The sequence below is a fragment of the Ammospiza caudacuta genome, chromosome 31 (assembly GCF_027887145.1).
Source record: "Ammospiza caudacuta isolate bAmmCau1 chromosome 31, bAmmCau1.pri, whole genome shotgun sequence".
NCBI classification, from domain to species: Eukaryota; Metazoa; Chordata; class Aves; order Passeriformes; family Passerellidae; genus Ammospiza; species Ammospiza caudacuta.
The window spans coordinates 632,853-654,325 of NC_080623.1; the positions used below are offsets into that span (position 1 = coordinate 632,853).

Here is a 21,473-nt window from a genome sequence, read left to right on the forward strand (position 1 = left end):
CCACGGTCCACGCTGGTCCCTGGGGCGTCCCCCCTGCTGCAGACGGTCCTGCCGCTGCAGCCGCCATCCTCTGTCCAGGCGAATTCCCGTTACCCGAGCTTCTTCCCGGGTGTCGGCACCAGTTGTTGTCTTCTGATACAAGGCAAGGCGACCTGGTTTTGAGGAACAGCACGGCGACCCAAACTCTTCAGGGTTGCTCGGGCCAAAGAGTACGCAGACACCAATGTGGTGGACGGTCAAAGGCCTTTATTATCTCTTCTCATGGGGTTTTATAGTGTAAGAGGTCTCTCTACGTCAGAGGGGGTCTGCAGTACCATCTATGGTTAGTAAGGAGTGGAAAGTTACCAGGAGTGGAAAGTTTCTAGCATTACTATTGTTAGGGGGGCTACATTCCTAGTTACCCTCCTAGGGTGATCTCTTATCTTAATAGATTAGGGGAAAAGGAGTCCTGCCTCTTTCTGTCACATCGCATGATCTTCCGATTGCCTATCCCTATCTACCACACCGGTCCCCTCGCAGGAGTCCAGAACCGCGGTGCTTGGAGGGCCACAGATGCTTTGGGGCTCTGCGCTGTCAGGCCCCGTTGCACACACACTTCTTTTGCTTGCCTCCTACTCCTGCCTCTGGCTTTACTGACTGATGCTCCTCCACACTGTTTGGTCCTAGGCTGCTGCCGACTGCTCCAGATAGGGCCAGATATCCCGGAGGCCCTCAGTTGTCTTTGGGTGTGGCCTGTCCTGGACCAGTCCCCAAGACTGGTATGAATGGCACGTGATCAGCTCTTTAGTGATTTCAGCTTTACTGGAAACAATCTAGGTAGGGGACCCATGGGGTGTGCGCACACCACCGCTCCTCCCGAGACGGCGAGGAGGAGGAAGAGGAGGAGGTCAGCTCCATCAGCCAGCAGAGCTGGATCTTCTTTCCTCACAAGAGTCTCTGAGTAGGTGCCTCTTGGCATCAGGTTCATAGTCTTTATACTGCTCTTGGCCCGCTCTGGTTAGGCTGACGAAGGTGAAAAGTTTTGACAAGGGTCTTTGATACTGTCTTATGTTCTCTCTGTTTAGAGGTGTTATTGCGATTCTTTATTTGCATGGTTGGTCATTGTTTTAGGGATTTTTGTTATGTAATCCTTTTCTGCTAAGTCCTATGGGAGTTTCATATTTGCTTATTAGGTGACATAATCATCTTCTTTATGGTCTCGGATCCTTCACCATTTTAGATAAGAGTGGGAGCAGCGGGGGTAATACCCAACCGTAAGGAGATTTATATAATTATAAAACCTTTAACAAGCAATTAAAAGTAACATTGGAACTTTACATAACTATAAAACATTAAACAAACAATCCAGAACTGTCATTGGAACTTTATATTAACTCCTTGAACAATGTATTCTCTACAACATTGTGGGAAGTTGTGGAACCAAGGGGATCATTGTGGCACTGTTGGGGCCCATGGAACCAAGGAGCCAGTGTGGAAACCAGAGTCCGCTGTGAGCCTGTGGGGTGTAACAACCCAGAACACTGAAATGCTGGAGGCAACCAAAGGCTCCTTTACTCGTGTTTGGTGCACTGGTGAAACACCAGCCAGATATGCACAAGAGGTCAAAATGACACAAAATTTTACTGGCAAAGTACTAAAAATCAAGAAAATTTGGAAGAGGTTTCAATGCAACATCCAATTACACAGAAAACATTTATCATAGCAGTAACTTCATTAATTTAGCTCATTTCACCTAGAAACCTTTAAACACGTAAGCTGTTGAGGTACCTGTGGTAGTCAGGGAGAGGCGCTGTGGAAGATGTCGCGATGTCACGGAAAGCCAGGACCCTCTGTTCCCCATAGATAAGACCCTCAGTTATTCATAGATAAGAAATTAACATAGGAATGTGGCCCCACTAACAGTAGGAATGTTGCCCCACTGAAACCAGTAACTTTCCACTCCTTACCCAGTACTTTTCCATTCCCTACTAACTATAGATAAGAAAGACAAACCCCTTTTTGACGTAGAGACCCCCAAGACTATAAGACCCCAGAAGAAGAAGTAATAAACGCCTTTTGACCGTCCACCACATTGGTGTCTGCGTGTGTCATTGGCCCGAACGGCCCTGGAGAGTGGGCTGTTGAGCTGTACCTCAGAACCAGGTCGCCTGCCTTGGAATAGAAGGCAACATTCTGGTGCCGGAACCCGGGACAGCGGCTTGCGCCCGGCGAACGGGGACACTCCTGGAACGAGGACGGCGGCTGCGGCAGCAGGTCTGACCGCAGCGGGGGGGGACGCCCCCCGGACCAGCTTGGACCATGGAATCCACAGCGAAGGTCGTAAGTCAGGCTCATGAGTGATGGGGAATTAAAGGTGAGCTCAGGAATTCTAATCTTGCTATTGCAAGGCTCCTAGAGCTGGGGACGATCAAATGTCCGGTAAATATATTATACTCGGAAGCGCGGGAGAAGTGCACTGCCGCCTCAGCAGAGGACTCTAAGTCCGCAGGCAGTGGTAAAAACCTCAAAGCGTGGGGGAAAGTAGAAGAGGCCCTACGCAAGACGTTAGAAGAACAGGAGACGCGGGAAGCCGCGCGTATACGTTTATTAGCTACACCAAAGCCGGCTGTGGGGGCCGCGACGCAGACCGCCTCTGAGAGCGATCGGATTGAAGGCGGGAATATGCGGGGGCTGGGCGCGTTCCACCCCTTCCCGAGCCCGAGCCCAGACCCCCCAGAGCCCCCAGGAGACCCCCCGGAACCCCCAGGGGACCCCCCGACCTTCCCGCGGAGCCCGCCAGGTCCTAGCCCCCCCGCGGAACCGTCCGAAAAAGCCGCGGTTTCTCTATCCGTCTCTTCCCCGCCGGCCGCCGGTCCGGCGCAAGAAGCAGAGCAGCGCGCGCGATGCTTCTGGCAGGGACTCGTGGAGAAGGCGCGGAACGAGGCCGGATTGTCGGACCCCGCCGGGATCGGTAAAAACTCGCCCCCGCCATGTGCGTTTAAAAATGGCGCCGAACCACATGGCGAGGGCGGAAGGGAGGAGGCGGGGGACGGAAACGCAGTCAGCCCGCTTAACAACGCATGCGCGGGCAAGCGGGGAGACGGGGCGGCCACCGCGGTAGAGTGCAAAACCAATCAGAGCGCTCTATTCAAATTAGGTCCTTATAGGGCAAGGACCTCCCCCGGCAGGAGGCGGGGGGACCACAGGGGGAGGGAGCGACACCACCCCCAAAGGGAGGAGCGAGGTCGAAGCCGCACAAAACGGCACGGAGCGCCGGAAGTGTACCGGCAGTCAGCTTCCGGCTCAGAGTCAAGTAACAGCTGCTCAGACAGCTCGGAAGAGCCGACCAAGCCCGGCTGGGACTCGGAAACCGAGAGAGCAGAATTGGTGCGGTTTCGAGCGAAACCGAATAAAGCTTTAAACAATATCGGGAGGCAATCGCGACACAAACTCACCGATTGGGGAAAAATAAAAGCAGCCTGTGGGGACCGGGCACCGGCAGCCTCCATGCACGCTTTCCCGGGGGGGGTTGCCAGAGCGTGGGGGAGCCAACAAAGGGCATATACCCCAGTTAACCCAAAAGAAGCCAAAGCGATTTCAGAAATAGGGATCAACTCAGCTGTAGTACCCACTCTCGAGGACAACCTTTCTAGCAATAACGATCTGCTCACTTTTGATATTACGCAAATAAACTGCATGCATTTTCATGGGGCGGGGCGGATTGTATTTAAGCAGGAATGGCAGGACGACCGCGTTAGCCCAGGCTTCCGGGGAAGGGCAGCAACTCAGCGAGCTGTCCCCAGCCGGCACAGCTTTCCCAGGCAGCACCCCAGAGACCCGCGCGGGTGAGACCCAAGCACCAAGGGTGTTTCTGTGTGATTTTGCTGTTGGGGCTCGTCGCCAGAGGGCAAGCCAGCCCAGACCACTACCCCCATCGGCCGTTCAGGTGGGTCATGCAACACCTTAGTAGTGGCAAAGCACTCAGAGAAATCACCACTCCAAACAACCCATCCTTCGTGCTCCGCATCACCGACCAGTTTCTGGGACAGCCAAGGGTAAACCCCTATTCCCCACACGTCAGACACTCGTACCTATCCTACTGGTGCCCAGCTTCAAACCCTGGGAAAAGCTACTGCAATTACCCAGGGTGGGGATATTGTGGGCACTGGGGCTGCGAAACCATAGTTACAGATGCCAGACTGTCGGGGCCTGGGTGGGATCCACAAGAGCCAGACAAATTCTTACAGTTCACCTGGGCACCCATCGGCTGCAAAATACCCTTCTTCTTTTTGCGAAAAGCCCCATCGAAACCAACATAAAATCCCTAACTTTCGGGCGTGCACAGATTACAACATGACGGTCTTGCAGCCAGATCACGCTAGCTGGGCCACAGGCAGAACGTGGACAGTGGTCCTTCAAGGGTCAAAAGAGAGGGTGAACGTGCAAATTATCAGGCTCCAACCGTCAGCACCCCGAGCAGTCGGACCCAACAAAGTGATTAAAAGTGTGCCGAAAGGGAGAAACATAACCTACCCCAAAACCTTACCCACAGGGGTCAGCAAAGTCCCGACCGGTCAAGCAGAAACCTTTCAGATGAGCCGCTTAACCGAGTCAGACGCAGACCCAATCCTTCGTATGTTAGAAGCTACCTTTGTATCCCTGAACGAATCCAACCCTAACCTAACCAAATCCTGCTGGCTTTGTTACGATGTCAAACCCCCCTTTTACGAAGGAGTCACTTTAAACACTCCCTTCAGTTATTCCTCAGCCGACGCCCCTCACCAGTGCAGATGGGAAACCCCTCGCAAAGGAATCACCCTGAGTCAAGTCACAGGCCGAGGCAGATGCTTTGGCAATGCAACCCTAGCTAAGCGGAAAGGCAACGTCTGCACCAAAATTGTCAAGCCTAACAGGAAAAACAATAAGTGGGCAGTCCCATCCACATCGGGGATGTGGGTTTGCCAGCGATCCGGAGTGAGCCCCTGTGTGTTTCTTCCCAAATTCAATGACTCTAACGACTTCTGTGTCCAGGTTCTGATTGTTCCTAGGGTCCTGTACCACTCAGACGAAGAGATGTACCATCTTCTTGAGGGACCCAGCCGGATCCACAAAAGAGAAATAATAACAGGTATAACTATCGCAATGCTGCTCGGTCTGGGAGCAGCAGGAACGGCCACAGGTGTCTCAGCCCTAGCGACACAGCACCAAGGACTGTCCCAGCTGCAGGCAACAATTGATGAGGACCTGCAGAGGATCGAGAAATCCATCTCCTTTCTAGAGAAGTCGGTCTCCTCACTCTCGGAAAAGGTCTTGCAGAACAGGCGAGGCCTGGACCTCCTGTTCATGCAGCAAGGGGGCCTGTGTGCCGCCTTGAAAGAGGAATGTAGTTTCTATGCAGACCACACGGGAGTCGTGAGAGACTCCATGACAGAACTCCGGAACAGACTGGCTCAGAGGCAGAGAGACAGGGAAGCCCAACAGAGCTGGTACGAGTCTTGGTTCAATCAATCACCTTGGCTAACCACTCTGATTTCTGCCTTGATAGGTCCATTGGCAATGCTGTTTCTAACAGTCACCTTCGGACCATGCCTGCTGAACAAACTGGTCTCATTCGTTCAGAGCCGACTGGAACGGACCAGCATCCAGTTCATAGGGCGACGACAATTGCTGTGAATTCGACCAGGGAATTCACCCAAGGAACACTGCCAGTCACAAGATTTTCCAAACTTGTCTGGCAAAAGAAACTCAGGTTTCCCAAAATCCCTTTCCCTTGTCAAGCTACAACCTTATACCTCATTTCAGTACCCACGTACATGACTACCTCATTCATTTGTGAAAAGGGGAGGGGAGATGTGGTAGTCAGGGAGAGGCGCTGTGGAAGATGTCACGATGTCACGGAAAGCCAAGACCCTCTGTTCCCCATAGATAAGACCCTCAGTTACTCATAGATAAGAAATTAACATAGGAATGTGGCCCCACTAACAGTAGGAATGTTGCCCCACTGAAACCAGTAACTTTCCACTCCTTACCCAGTACTTTTCCATTCCCTACTAACTATAGATAAGAAAGACAAACCCCTTTTTGACGTAGAGACCCCCAAGACTATAAGACCCCAGAAGAAGAAGTAATAAACGCCTTTTGACCGTCCACCACATTGGTGTCTGCGTGTGTCATTGGCCCGAACGGCCCTGGAGAGTGGGCTGTTGAGCTGTACCTCAGAACCAGGTCGCCTGCCTTGGAATAGAAGGCAACAGGTACCCAAAAATGTTATATATAAAGAGCATTAGAAGGAGAAAAGAGAGAGACAGAAAGACAGAAGCTCTATAGAAAGACACACATATGACTATCAGTTCCTAGGGTTCCAGTGTGGGTGAGACACAAACCCCAGGAGAAGGCAGAGTCCATACCAGGGGCTGACCTTTTGCTTGGTGTTTTTAAGCCCCCAGGCCTTTGTGAACCTCCCCCCAGGTGGGATTTCTGATTGCTCGGGCAATCAGGGCTGGGTTAGCACTGTCCCCACTGTGTGACTGATTCACAGCTCATCCCACAGTGTCTCAGGACATTGATCTCATCCAGCCTCTGACCCAGTGACCATGGTGACACCGGGAAACCTCATGCAACCATGGGTCAGTTGTGACCAGGTGGGTCCAAGGACACAATGGTGACACTGGGGAACCTCATGGAACCATGGGTCAGTTGTGACAATGTGGGTCTGTTCAAGATTGCAATGCAAGACGTTTTCTATTACCATCTGTATGGCAGATTATCTTTTGTCAAGTGGGCAGTTTGCCTTATCTCTCTCTTTGAGTGACCACAATCACTCCTCCCTTGGGAGGGGACATCTGCTGATAACAGGCTATTGAATGTCTCTGCATGACTGATAAGAACTATAACATCCCATTGAGAGATGTGAGCCCAGAGGGAGGAGCCAAGCATTGCTACCCAGATATAATCCAGAGGTTTTTGAGACACCAGCACGGCTTTCTCCATGGGATTCCCCAGAAAAACAGCAGCTGTGTCTTCTCCCATTGGGTCTTCGGAGGAAGAATACATCCTTCTCTACAGATCCCCCTTGCTCCAACAGAACCACACCTGACACTTCAGGAGGTCTGCAGGCACATTTCCAATTGGACTGCCACCAACACCCTGACCCACAGGGTGTCAGGTTGGGTTCTGACTCTGTCAGTGTTGTTCTAGTGTACTGTACTGTTTATTTTATCATTTTATTTTTTTCCTTTCCCTATTAAAGAACTGTTATTTCCTGTTCCTATATTTTTGCCTGAGAGCCCCTTAATTTAAAATTTATAGCAATTGAGAGGGATGGGGAGGATTTACATTCTCCATTTCAGGGGTGGCTCCTGCCTTCCTTAGCAGACTCCTGTTTTTGCAAACCAAGACAGTATTGATGACACTGACAGGGTCAATGCTGTGGGTGTTGATCACACTGACAGGGTTCTGCTGTGGGTATTGATCACACTGGCAAGGTCAATGCTGTGGGTATTGATCACACTGACAGGGTCCTGATGTGGGTATTGATCACATTGAAAGGGTCAATGCTATGTGTATTGCTCACCATGAGATGCTCAATGCTGTGGGTATTGATCACACTGACAGGGTCAATGCTGTTTCTGCTGTAGGGGACACACTCTTGGGGTGGGCACTGGTCCCACTGTGAATAAATGTTGGGCAGGATGAAAGTTTTACAAGGAACTCTCACAGATATGTATGCATGGCAGAATGATTTTTAAATGTAGAATCTGATGAAGGAATAGAAATGAAAGCAAGTTTTGATATAGAAGAAAAGAATTACCAAGCCAGTCTTACTGGATAACCAAGAAGGCAAAGAGCGTATTTGTTAGAAGGGGTTTTTATGACTTAGAGCAAAGGATAAACCCACCTCAAACAAGAAGATGTTTTTACTGAGCAGGAAGATAGCACAGGCAAACAAGGCAGCAAAGCTGCAAGTAGAAAAAAGGTCTCAGAATTTTCCACTGCAAGAAAACTGAAAAACAACTTCTAGCTTAAACTGTAATGTACTAACTTTTAGTGACTGGAGAATAGTAACATGAATATGGTAATTAAAAATGAATATGGTAATTGTAGTGGTTATGATAGGCAATAGATAACAGTTAAGGTATAGATGTGTTCTACTGTTCTTCGATGCTCAGCAAAGAAAAGTAGATAATATAATAAAAGTGTATACATAGAATAAAATATATAATAAAAATATAAAAAATAAAATTAAAAAATGCACCATTATGAAGTTAAAAATAAATAAAAATAGAATATAAAAAATAAATAATAATATAATAAAGGAATATTATAAAATGCATAATAATATATAAAAATAATAAATAAATAAATTTATAAAATGAAATATATAAATATATTTTTAAAATAAAGGAAAGATATATTCAAAATAAAATAAAATAAAATAAATTAAAATAAAATAAATTAAATATATATAATAAAATATATCATAGAAATATATAATAAAATATATTAGAATAAAATAAATAAAATAAATAATATAATATTAAAATAAAAAGGAGTACATTATTGAAATATAAAAATATTTTAAAATGAAATACAATATATTAATATAAAAAATAATGACTAATTTAAAAATTGATAATAAAATATATAATTATAAAAATAAATAAAACAATAATAATATATCAAAATAAAAATAGAAAAATATACAGATTTTAAAGTAAAATTTTAAAACACATATTGAAAATAAAATAAAATAAATATAATTTTAAATCTATAAAAAAATCATAAAATAAAAGTATATAATATAACCAAAACCAAGGGGTCTCCAGGCCTGCCTTCAGCTGGAGCTGACAGCTGTGGGCACAGCTCTGTCACCCACGGACCTGGACTGCTGTGACACCTTGGGTACAATGAACTGCATTTTGGATATAATGAACTGGATTTTGTGTACAATAAACTGCATTTTGGAGACAATAAACTTGATTTTGGAGACAATAAACTGGATTTTGGGTACAATAAACTGCATTTTGAAGAGCTGCATGGAGTCCCACATCCCTCATCCAGGCTCTCAGAAGATGTAAATGTGGGTAGATCAGGCTCCTCTGTTCCCCCTGTGGTCACAGCCTGGGGACAATGGCCAGGCCAGGAATTGATTTGGAACCTGAGTGGGGAAAAAATCCCTCGGGATGGATGAGAGGGAAATCAGGAATTTTCCAGGTTGCTGCCAGGGAGAGGCAGGGACACAGCCCAGGGCGGATCAGCTGCACCTCAGCCTCGCCCTGGTCACTTCTCCAGCCCATCCCTGCCCCAGACACCAAACTGGGAACATTTCCCTCTTCCAATGATCCCAAACCAGGAGCAGGTGAGAGCAGAGCCCATGGAGCCAAGGCTGGGATCATCTGGAACGGCCCCTGGGGTGTGCAGGGCTGGGAATGTCCCTGAGCCAACACCATTCCTGAATTGTGCACAAAGGAGGCACAAAGCACCCACAGATAACAGGAAAACCTTCTGGAACCTTCCAGATCACTGCTGGTGCTCCCCAATCCAAGGCAAACAGTCGGGGCAGGCCCTGCAGGGTTTCCCCCCTGTCCCACCCCAGGTCCCTGCAGTGTGGGCAGTGTCCCGAGGAGAGAACATCTCCTGGAAACGTCCCTGGGTGTCCGTGGGCAATGGAGGCTCTGGCAGCTCTGGGAGCCCTGCCAGAGGGCGGGATACAATAAACTGCATTTTGAGTACAATAAACTGCATTTTGGGTACAATAAACTGCATTTTGCCAGGGACTCTCCTTGCTCTGAGCCCTCGGGGCCACCTGGGGAAAAGCCCTGCAAAGAACTTGAGTTGGAAATTGTAAAAGTTTAATGGTAATAAAACGGTTATAAAAATAGCAATGCAGTTAGAGTAGTAATAATCTGGATAATTTGGATTAGGACAATATGAGAAAATAAAAACAAAGAGTTCTGGACAGTCGGGGTACCTTTTTCTGGGCAAAATTAGCACAAGGAAGGACCCACATCAACAGAGGATTAACCCTTAAAAGCAATAACCTGCTGCATGTTCATACCCCTCATACATGATGCATAAATTCCATTCAAACACACGATTCTGGTCAGTGTCAGCTTCTTCCTCTGAATTTTAACAGCACATTCAAGGTGGGAAAAAGTTCATTTTTTATGATAAGAAACCAATAAATTCTCTGAAAGATTAAGTGTCCTGTAGCTGCTATCTCAGTGCAAGTCCTTTCTTTAAAAAAAAGTATCTCACATAGCAGAGTTTCTATTTTAACATTATGTTTTACCCTAAAATTAGATTTACCAAACTACTAAAAAGTTAACCCAGCACAACTTTCTGACACAGCACATACAATTTCCATGTGAATATTTGCCCAAAGCCAATGATTAAATCCCATTTTCCCCCCTGCCAGGGCTCAGGGCTGGGCTGGAGCCGCGGGCAGGAAGGGGAGCCCTGCTCAGGGCCAGCCCTGGGGCTCTGGGAGCTGTTGGGATGTTGGGGGACACCAGGCAGGGGATGGACTCTGGGCCTGGGGAACAGCAGAGATTTGATACCAGGATGGCAAAAGCAAAGGGAGCTGTGAAAATTAGACCTGGATTGCAAGGAGATTAAATGAGACAGGTTCAGCAGAAAAAGAAAATCTCATTAAACTCTGCCAAATGTATTTATTTGCATATTTAATATTTATTTGCATCTATTAATTATACTTTATTTATTTATCTATTTATTTAGCACATCTATTATTTATTTGCATAAATTTGTGTGTGTGATTGTTACCCAATCATTGCAGCACACATTGCTGGTGTCCCTGAAATGAGATATTATTATATATTTATTATTTATATTATAGTACATTTTAATAGTAATAATATTGATAATTTAATTATATATTATATTAATAATAGCTAAACTATTATAATAATTTAATAAGAGATATCATTTATAATTATATAATTTAGTAGTATATAATTTTATATTATTAAAATATGTATACTATATAATTTAATATACATATAATAATTATTATATTATTTAAAATTTTAATAAATAATAATACTTTAATATTAATAATATTGACAATTTAAAAATATATAATGATATGTCCCCAATATATTATTATGTATTTATTGTATCCCACAATAAAATTAGATTCTGATCCCCAAATCTCTCTCCATGGCGCACAGGAGCAGGATTGGATTGGGGGATCCAGCAGGATCCAGTTGGGCTGGGTCGGACAGTGGGGCAGGCAGGGGATCTCCCCTGGGCCGTCAGGCCCCAGCATGTCTATCTGTCTGTCTTGGATGGCTCCAGGGGGGCTCAGAGCCCAGGACAGCTGGGACTGGGATTGTGACCCTTGGAGCAAATCCCCACCTTGATGGGAAGAATTACAAGGCAAGAGAGTTTGAGTGGAATGCGAGTGAATTTGTCACAGGGTGAAAATGGAGAATTTTGGGGTTTTTAGAGTGGGGGTTCAGGGGGCAAGATGGGGGGATCTGGGTGTGTCCAGCCTTTGTCCTTCTTCTTCTTCTTGGCCTCCATTGTCTGGGTGATGGCGGCACTTTTTGGGTTAGTTTAGGGTAGAAGCTCACTGTCTAATGTAGGTGATGGGCATTGGGAAGGAATTGTAAATATTTTACACGTAGTTTTCAAAAAAATAGAAATCTAAAATACATAAATAAACAAATAGATAAATAAATATTATATAATTCTAAATAAATATATAAATAAAATATAAATATATAAAAATATGTATAAATATATACAAAATAGAATACATAAATAGATAAAAACATTATATCTATAAATATAAATAAATATATAATAATAAAATACAAATATAAGATATATATAAATATGTAAAAATATGTAAAAATTGTAACATATAAAATATGTGTAAATAGTAATATATAAATATCTATAAAACATATAAATATATAAAGTATATATAGTATATAAAGTATATATATAAAAATATAACATCACCCCAAAGGAGGTAGAGTGCCTGGACTGTCTTGCTGAGTGGACCTGGGCAGGCAGAGAAAGAATTTTATAGATAAAAAACAATAAACAACCTTGGGAACGAGAAATGAAGAGGTCTGACTCCTCTGACTGCCAGGATGGGAAAAGAGACTTTGTGCCACATCTGGGGTCACCCTGAGCAACAAAACCCCGAGACTGGGGAGCTGTTGGAGGATGGATTGCGTTGGACTGGGGTTTGTCCCCACAGGGTCCCCAGGTGCCTTTGGCTCCCTGCCTGCCCCCCTTGGCCCCCCAGGTGCCTGGGCCCTTCCAGGGGCAGCTGCCCCGTGCAGGAAGCTGGAGGGATGCCGGGCGAGGGGGCTGGATCCGTGCCACAGGTGGGGTGGGATGGGCTCTGTGCCAGGGCTGGGCTTGTGGCCAGGGCTGGGGGCTGTGCCAAGCCGGGCTTTGGCCTGGGGGCTGGCAGGGAGGGTGCAGGGAGGAGTCCCGGCAGGGATAAAGGTGCTCCTCACCTGCTGCAGCCTCAGGCACCGCTGCCCAGAGCCAGAGGAAGATGAAGGTGGCTGTTCTCAGCGTGGCCCTGCTCTTCTCCATCCTGCTGTGCCTGCCAGCTCAGAGCCAGGTGAGGCTGCAGGGCCCTGGGCTGGGCTCAGGGCTGGGGTCTCCCCAGAAATCCCATCCCATCCCATCCATCCCATGGATCCCATCCCATGGATCCCATCCCATTCCTTTGGGATTCCCGATCCCATCCTTAATCCCACCCATCCCATTCTATTGATCCCATTGATCCCATTCCATCCCTGCTCATTGATCCCATTGATCCCATTCCATTTTGTTGGGGCTCCCCAAAAATCCCATCCATTCCATGGATCCCATCCCATCTCATCCTTTTGGGGCTCCTCATCCCATCCCATCCCATCCCATCCCCTGACCAACCTTTGCTGTCCCTGCCCAGGCCAAGATGGCGGGCAGCGGAGTGATCTGTGCTGGTGTGAGACTGGGGGCACTGGGAGCACTGGAATGGACTGAGATGGACTGGGAGATACTGGGATGGACTGGGGGGACACTGGGGGGCACTGGGGGGCACTGGGTGGTAATGGGGACACCCCAGTGACGTTGGGGACATCTCCTGCTCTCCCCACAGCAAATTGGTGGCATCGGTTATGGCCACGTGGGTACCATTATAGCCCAGGACATCCCAGTACAGCCGCAAATCCCCAAACCCCCCAAATCTCCAAATCACCAATCCCCCAAATCTCCAAATCCCCAAACTCCTAAATTCCCAAATCCCAAATCCCCAAATCCCTAATCCCAAAATCCCCCAAACCCCAAATCTCCCAAATACCCAACCCCCCCAATCCCAAATCGAAATCCCCAATCCCCCAAACCCCAATCTCCCAATCCCCAAAAGCCCCCAATCCCAAAATCCCAAATCCCTAAATCCCCAAATCCCCAAATCCCCAAACCTTTAAATCCCAAATCCCCAAACCCCCAAATCCTAATCCCAAATCCCCTTTGATCTTCCCCCGCAGTCCGGGATCGTGGGAGGCATTGGAGGCTGCATCAAGGTGAGACTGGGGGAACTGGGATGGACTGGGGGAAATGGAATGGACTGGGATGGACTGGGATAGGCTGGGGATACTGAGATGGGCTTGGGAGGAACTGGGATGGACTGGGAGATACTGGGATGAACTGGGGGATACTAGGGGAACTGGGGAATACTGGGACGAACTGAGAAGAACTGGGGGAAACTGGGAGATACTGGGATGGACTGGGATGGACTGGGGGGAACTGGGGTAACTGGGGGAGGAACTTGGATGGACTGGGGGGAGTTGGGGGGAACTGGGATGGACCGGGATGGAATGAGGGGAACTGGGGGGAACTGGGGGATACAGGGGGTTAGCTGGGCCCCCCGCCCGGCTGGGCTGGTGACCCCTCAGTGACCCCGGTGACCCCGTGGTGACCCCAGTGCCCTCTGCCCCCTCTCTGCAGAAACCCAAAGGCTTCAGAATGCAGAGGGCTGAAGTGGGTACCCGGAGCTGTGCTGGGGATGGCACTGGGGGCATCCCAGTATGGACCAGTATAGACCAGTGTGCATGCCACTGCACCCCAGTGCATCCCAGTATAGACCAGTGCATCCCAGTATAGACCAGTCCTGGGCTCAGAGCGTCCTCTGTGCTGGGGATGGCACTGAGGACATCCCAGAGCCCCCAGTATCCCCCCAGCCTGCCCCAGTTTGGGATGGTCCTGGGGGACTCTGGGGGGGTTTGGATGTCTCTGGGGGGCTCTGGAGACACACTGGGGTCACCCTGGCGTCACCCTGGGGTCACACTCAGCTCCTGTCCCTGTCAGGCCATCAGGATTTGATCATCCCTGGAGAGGTGCCCTGGGAGCCTGGGAATGGCCCTGGAACAATTGATAATCGATAATTGATAATCAATGATTGATAATCAGTATTCAATTATCAATAATCAAAAAACCCTTCAGCAAAGCAACTCTGTGTGTTCATGGGTGCTTTTCTCATATGGATGGGTGTGTGCTCATGCCCCTGTCCCTCTGTCTGTCCTTCTGTCTGTCCCTGTGTCTGTCCCTGTGTCTCTTCCCCGTCCATATGTCTGTCTGTCTGTCTGTCCCCATGTCTGTCCCTGTGTCTGTCCCCTGTCTGTCTAACTGTCCCTGTGTCTGTCCCCCCTCACACAGCCCTGGGGGTCTCTGGTTTCTTTCCCACCATGAGCGGAGCCACTCTGGGGCTCCCAGGGCTCCCTCTGCCTTCCTGAGCAGGGCAGGCTGGGACACTGCTCACAGCATCTTCTTCATCATCATCATCATCATCATCATCATCATCATCATCATCATCATCATCATCACCACATATCCCAGCACCCACACTATGGTGACATCCATCACCAACATCTTCCTCATCCAACACCACTGACAGCATCACCATGACACTGCTCACACCATCATCATCATCATCAGCTTCATCTTCATCACCCACACCTGTGAGAGCTGAATGAGGGATGTGGGACTCCAGGCTGCTCTCCAAAATGCAGTTTAGTGTACACAAAATGCAGTTTATTGTATACAAAATGCAGTTTATTATATCCAAAATGCAGTTTGTTGTACACAAAATGTAGTTTATCGTACCCGAAATGCAGTTTATTGTGTACAAAATGCAGTTTATTGTACACAAAATGCAGTTTATTCCATCCAAGGTGTCACAGCAGTCCAGGGCCGTGGGTGACTGAGCTGTGCCCACAGCAGTCAGCTCCAGCTGCAGGCAGACCTGGAGACCCTTTGGTTTTGCATATATTATATACCTTTATTATATTTTTAAATAATTATTTTATTTAATAATATACTTTTATTTTATTTTTTATTTTTAATGTATTCATTACTTTAATTTCTTGCTAATATTTTAATATATTTATATTTTATATTTTTAGTTATATATTTCCAAAAAGAGTTCTATGATATATTTTCTTATCTATTTATTATATTTGTTTACTTTTATTATATTATATACTCTTCTATGATGAGCATCCTAACACAGTAGACCCAATCTACACCTTAAATGTTATCTATAGCCTGTTATAACCACTACAATTACCATATTCATGTTACTGTTCTCCAATCACTAAAAGTTAGTACATCACATTTTAGACTAGAAGTTGTTTTTCAGTTTTCTTGCAGTGGAAAATTCTGAGACCTTTTTTCTACTTGCAGCTTTGCTGCCTTGTTTGCCTGTGCTATCTTCCTGCTTGGTAAAAACATCTTCTTGTTTGAGGTGGGTTTATCCTTTGCTCTAAGTCATAAAAACCCCTTCTAACAAATACGCTCTTTGCCTTCTTGGTTATCCAGTAAGACTGGCTTGGTAATTCTTTTCTTCTATATCAAAACTTGCTTTCATTTCTATTCCTTCATCAGATTCTACATTTAAAAATCATTCTGCCATGCATACATATCTGTGAGAGTTCCTTGTAAAACTTTCATCCTGCCCAACATTTATTCACAGTGGGACCAGTGCCCACCCCAAGAGTGTGTCCCCTACAGCAGAAACAGCATTGACCCTGTCAGTGTGATCAATACCCACAGCATTGAGCATCTCATGGTGAGCAATACACATAGCATTGACCCTTTCAATGTGATCAATACCCACATCAGGACCCTGTCAGTGTGATCAATACCCACAGCATTGACCTTGCCAGTGTGATCAATACCCACAGCAGAACCCTGTCAGTGTGATCAACACCCACAGCATTGACCCTGTCAGTGTCATCAATACTGTCTTGGTTTGCAAAAACAGGAGTCTGCTAAGGAAGGCAGGAGCCACCCCTGAAATGGAGAATGTAAATCCTCCCCATCCCTCTCAATTGCTATAAATTTTAAATTAAGGGGCTCTCAGGCAAAAATATAGGAACAGGAAATAACAGTTCTTTAATAGGGAAAGGAAAAAAATAAAATGATAAAATAAACAGTACAGTACACTAGAACAACACTGACAGAGTCAGAACCCAACCTGACACCCTGTGGGTCAGGGTGTTGGTGGCAGTCCAATTGGAAATGTGCCTGCAGACCTCCTGAAGTGTCAGGTGTGGTTCTGTTGGAGCAAGGGGGATCTGTAGAGAAGGATGTATTCTTCCTCCGAAGACCCAATGGGAGAAGACACAGCTGCTGTTTTTCTGGGGAATCCCATGGAGAAAGCCGTGCTGGTGTCTCAAAAACCTCTGGATTATATCTGGGTAGCAATGCTTGGCTCCTCCCTCTGGGCTCACATCTCTCAATGGGATGTTATAGTTCTTATCAGTCATGCAGAGACATTCAATAGCCTGTTATCAGCAGATGTCCCCTCCCAAGGGAGGAGTGATTGTGGTCACTCAAAGAGAGAGATAAGGCAAACTGCCCACTTGACAAAAGATAATCTGCCATACAGATGGTAATAGAAAACGTCTTGCATTGCAATCTTGAACAGACCCACATTGTCACAACTGACCCATGGTTCCATGAGGTTCCCCAGTGTCACCATTGTGTCCTTGGACCCACCTGGTCACAACTGACCCATGGTTGCATGAGGTTTCCCGGTGTCACCATGGTCACTGGGTCAGAGGCTGGATGAGATCAATGTCCTGAGACACTGTGGGATGAGCTGTGAATCAGTCACACAGTGGGGACAGTGCTAACCCAGCCCTGATTGCCCGAGCAATCAGAAATCCCACCTGGGGGGAGGTTCACAAAGGCCTGGGGGCTTAAAAACACCAAGCAAAAGGTCAGCCCCTGGTATGGACTCTGCCTTCTCCTGGGGTTTGTGTCTCACCCACACTGGAACCCTAGGAACTGATAGTCATATGTGTGTCTTTCTATAGAGCTTCTGTCTTTCTGTCTCTCTCTTTTCTCCTTCTAATGCTCTTTATATATAACATTTTTGGGTACCTGTTGCCTTCTATTCCAAGGCAGGCGACCTGGTTCTGAGGTACAGCTCAACAGCCCACTCTCCAGGGCCGTTCGGGCCAATGACACACGCAGACACCAATGTGGTGGACGGTCAAAAGGCGTTTATTACTTCTTCTTCTGGGGTCTTATAGTCTTGGGGGTCTCTACGTCAAAAAGGGGTTTGTCTTTCTTATCTATAGTTAGTAGGGAATGGAAAAGTACTGGGTAAGGAGTGGAAAGTTACTGGTTTCAGTGGGGCAACATTCCTACTGTTAGTGGGGCCACATTCCTATGTTAATTTCTTATCTATGAGTAACTGAGGGTCTTATCTATGGGGAACAGAGGGTCTTGGCTTTCCGTGACATCGTGACATCTTCCACAGCGCCTCTCCCTGACTACCACATCTCCCCTCCCCTTTTCACAAATGAATGAGGTAGTCATGTACGTGGGTACTGAAATGAGGTATAAGGTTGTAGCTTGACAAGGGAAAGGGATTTTGGGAAACCTGAGTTTCTTTTGCCAGACAAGTTTGGAAAATCTTGTGACTGGCAGTGTTCCTTGGGTGAATTCCCTGGTCGAATTCACAGCAATTGTCGTCGCCCTATGAACTGGATGCTGGTCCGTTCCAGTCGGCTCTGAACGAATGAGACCAGTTTGTTCAGCAGGCATGGTCCGAAGGTGACTGTTAGAAACAGCATTGCCAATGGACCTATCAAGGCAGAAATCAGAGTGGTTAGCCAAGGTGATTGATTGAACCAAGACTCGTACCAGCTCTGTTGGGCTTCCCTGTCTCTCTGCCTCTGAGCCAGTCTGTTCCGGAGTTCTGTCATGGAGTCTCTCACGACTCCCGTGTGGTCTGCATAGAAACTACATTCCTCTTTCAAGGCGGCACACAGGCCCCCTTGCTGCATGAACAGGAGGTCCAGGCCTCGCCTGTTCTGCAAGACCTTTTCCGAGAGTGAGGAGACCGACTTCTCTAGAAAGGAGATGGATTTCTCGATCCTCTGCAGGTCCTCATCAATTGTTGCCTGCAGCTGGGACAGTCCTTGGTGCTGTGTCGCTAGGGCTGAGACACCTGTGGCCGTTCCTGCTGCTCCCAGACCGAGCAGCATTGCGATAGTTATACCTGTTATTATTTCTCTTTTGTGGATCCGGCTGGGTCCCTCAAGAAGATGGTACATCTCTTCGTCTGAGTGGTACAGGACCCTAGGAACAATCAGAACCTGGACACAGAAGTCGTTAGAGTCATTGAATTTGGGAAGAAACACACAGGGGCTCACTCCGGATCGCTGGCAAACCCACATCCCCGATGTGGATGGGACTGCCCACTTATTGTTTTTCCTGTTAGGCTTGACAATTTTGGTGCAGACGTTGCCTTTCCGCTTAGCTAGGGTTGCATTGCCAAAGCATCTGCCTCGGCCTGTGACTTGACTCAGGGTGATTCCTTTGCGAGGGGTTTCCCATCTGCACTGGTGAGGGGCGTCGGCTGAGGAATAACTGAAGGGAGTGTTTAAAGTGACTCCTTCGTAAAAGGGGGGTTTGACATCGTAACAAAGCCAGCAGGATTTGGTTAGGTTAGGGTTGGATTCGTTCAGGGATACAAAGGTAGCTTCTAACATACGAAGGATTGGGTCTGCGTCTGACTCGGTTAAGCGGCTCATCTGAAAGGTTTCTGCTTGACCGGTCGGGACTTTGCTGACCCCTGTGGGTAAGGTTTTGGGGTAGGTTATGTTTCTCCCTTTCGGCACACTTTTAATCACTTTGTTGGGTCCGACTGCTCGGGGTGCTGACGGTTGGAGCCTGATAATTTGCACGTTCACCCTCTCTTTTGACCCTTGAAGGACCACTGTCCACGTTCTGCCTGTGGCCCAGCTAGCGTGATCTGGCTGCAAGACCGTCATGTTGTAATCTGTGCACGCCCGAAAGTTAGGGATTTTATGTTGGTTTCGATGGGGCTTTTCGCAAAAAGAAGAAGGGTATTTTGCAGCCGATGGGTGCCCAGGTGAACTGTAAGAATTTGTCTGGCTCTTGTGGATCCCACCCAGGCCCCGACAGTCTGGCATCTGTAACTATGGTTTCGCAGCCCCAGTGCCCACAATATCCCCACCCTGGGTAATTGCAGTAGCTTTTCCCAGGGTTTGAAGCTGGGCACCAGTAGGATAGGTACGAGTGTCTGACGTGTGGGGAATAGGGGTTTACCCTTGGCTGTCCCAGAAACTGGTCGGTGATGCGGAGCACGAAGGATGGGTTGTTTGGAGTGGTGATTTCTCTGAGTGCTTTGCCACTACTAAGGTGTTGCATGACCCACCTGAACGGCCGATGGGGGTAGTGGTCTGGGCTGGCTTGCCCTCTGGCGACGAGCCCCAACAGCAAAATCACACAGAAACACCCTTGGTGCTTGGGTCTCACCCGCGCGGGTCTCTGGGGTGCTGCCTGGGAAAGCTGTGCCGGCTGGGGACAGCTCGCTGAGTTGCTGCCCTTCCCCGGAAGCCTGGGCTAACGCGGTCGTCCTGCCATTCCTGCTTAAATACAATCCGCCCCGCCCCATGAAAATGCATGCAGTTTATTTGCGTAATATCAAAAGTGAGCAGATCGTTATTGCTAGAAAGGTTGTCCTCGAGAGTGGGTACTACAGCTGAGTTGATCCCTATTTCTGAAATCGCTTTGGCTTCTTTTGGGTTAACTGGGGTATATGCCCTTTGTTGGCTCCCCCACGCTCTGGCAACCCCCCCCGGGAAAGCGTGCATGGAGGCTGCCGGTGCCCGGTCCCCACAGGCTGCTTTTATTTTTCCCCAATCGGTGAGTTTGTGTCGCGATTGCCTCCCGATATTGTTTAAAGCTTTATTCGGTTTCGCTCGAAACCGCACCAATTCTGCTCTCTCGGTTTCCGAGTCCCAGCCGGGCTTGGTCGGCTCTTCCGAGCTGTCTGAGCAGCTGTTACTTGACTCTGAGCCGGAAGCTGACTGCCGGTACACTTCCGGCGCTCCGTGCCGTTTTGTGCGGCTTCGACCTCGCTCCTCCCTTTGGGGGTGGTGTCGCTCCCTCCCCCTGTGGTCCCCCCGCCTCCTGCCGGGGGAGGTCCTTGCCCTATAAGGACCTAATTTGAATAGAGCGCTCTGATTGGTTTTGCACTCTACCGCGGTGGCCGCCCCGTCTCCCCGCTTGCCCGCGCATGCGTTGTTAAGCGGGCTGACTGCGTTTCCGTCCCCCGCCTCCTCCCTTCCGCCCTCGCCATGTGGTTCGGCGCCATTTTTAAACGCACATGGCGGGGGCGAGTTTTTACCGATCCCGGCGGGGTCCGACAATCCGGCCTCGTTCCGCGCCTTCTCCACGAGTCCCTGCCAGAAGCATCGCGCGCGCTGCTCTGCTTCTTGCGCCGGACCGGCGGCCGGCGGGGAAGAGACGGATAGAGAAACCGCGGCTTTTTCGGACGGTTCCGCGGGGGGGCTAGGACCTGGCGGGCTCCGCGGGAAGGTCGGGGGGTCCCCTGGGGGTTCCGGGGGGTCTCCTGGGGGCTCTGGGGGGTCTGGGCTCGGGCTCGGGAAGGGGTGGAACGCGCCCAGCCCCCGCATATTCCCGCCTTCAATCCGATCGCTCTCAGAGGCGGTCTGCGTCGCGGCCCCCACAGCCGGCTTTGGTGTAGCTAATAAACGTATACGCGCGGCTTCCCGCGTCTCCTGTTCTTCTAACGTCTTGCGTAGGGCCTCTTCTACTTTCCCCCACGCTTTGAGGTTTTTACCACTGCCTGCGGACTTAGAGTCCTCTGCTGAGGCGGCAGTGCACTTCTCCCGCGCTTCCGAGTATAATATATTTACCGGACATTTGATCGTCCCCAGCTCTAGGAGCCTTGCAATAGCAAGATTAGAATTCCTGAGCTCACCTTTAATTCCCCATCACTCATGAGCCTGACTTACGACCTTCGCTGTGGATTCCATGGTCCAAGCTGGTCCGGGGGGCGTCCCCCCCCGCTGCGGTCAGACCTGCTGCCGCAGCCGCCGTCCTCGTTCCAGGAGTGTCCCCGTTCGCCGGGCGCAAGCCGCTGTCCCGGGTTCCGGCACCAGAATGTTGCCTTCTATTCC

At 48.5% G+C, this 21,473-nt stretch overlaps 2 protein-coding genes across 2 annotated transcripts; one reads left to right on the plus strand and one right to left on the minus strand.

The window, feature by feature from the left end:
- The first annotated feature begins 2,411 nt into the window (after nt 1–2,411).
- LOC131569696 (uncharacterized) lies at nt 2,412–6,133 on the plus strand. Its single transcript, XM_058821959.1, has 4 exons — nt 2,412–2,418; nt 2,489–3,824; nt 3,884–4,034; nt 4,165–6,133. The coding sequence occupies exons 1-4, from the start codon at nt 2,412–2,414 to the stop codon at nt 5,650–5,652; spliced, it is 2,982 nt and encodes a 993-aa protein (XP_058677942.1). The 3' UTR covers nt 5,653–6,133.
- Nucleotides 6,134–17,504: 11,371 nt separating this feature from the next.
- LOC131569697 (uncharacterized) lies at nt 17,505–21,216 on the minus strand. The gene is made up of 4 exons (XM_058821960.1): nt 21,210–21,216; nt 19,804–21,139; nt 19,594–19,744; nt 17,505–19,463 (listed from the first exon to the last, which is right to left on the minus strand). The coding sequence occupies exons 1-4, from the start codon at nt 21,214–21,216 to the stop codon at nt 17,976–17,978; spliced, it is 2,982 nt and encodes a 993-aa protein (XP_058677943.1). The 3' UTR covers nt 17,505–17,975.
- Between the last annotated feature and the right edge of the window lie 257 nt (nt 21,217–21,473).

Excerpts from the sequence above, each read along its gene's own strand:
- LOC131569696 (XM_058821959.1), top strand. Across the intron at positions 3,825-3,883 it reads CACCCCAGAGACCCGCGCGG|AGGGCAAGCCAGCCCAGACC; the intron begins GTGAGACCCAAG and ends GCTCGTCGCCAG. Across the intron at positions 4,035-4,164 it reads AGTTTCTGGGACAGCCAAGG|TTACAGATGCCAGACTGTCG; the intron begins GTAAACCCCTAT and ends GCGAAACCATAG.
- LOC131569697 (XM_058821960.1), bottom strand. Across the intron at positions 19,745-19,803 it reads CACCCCAGAGACCCGCGCGG|AGGGCAAGCCAGCCCAGACC; the intron begins GTGAGACCCAAG and ends GCTCGTCGCCAG. Across the intron at positions 19,464-19,593 it reads AGTTTCTGGGACAGCCAAGG|TTACAGATGCCAGACTGTCG; the intron begins GTAAACCCCTAT and ends GCGAAACCATAG.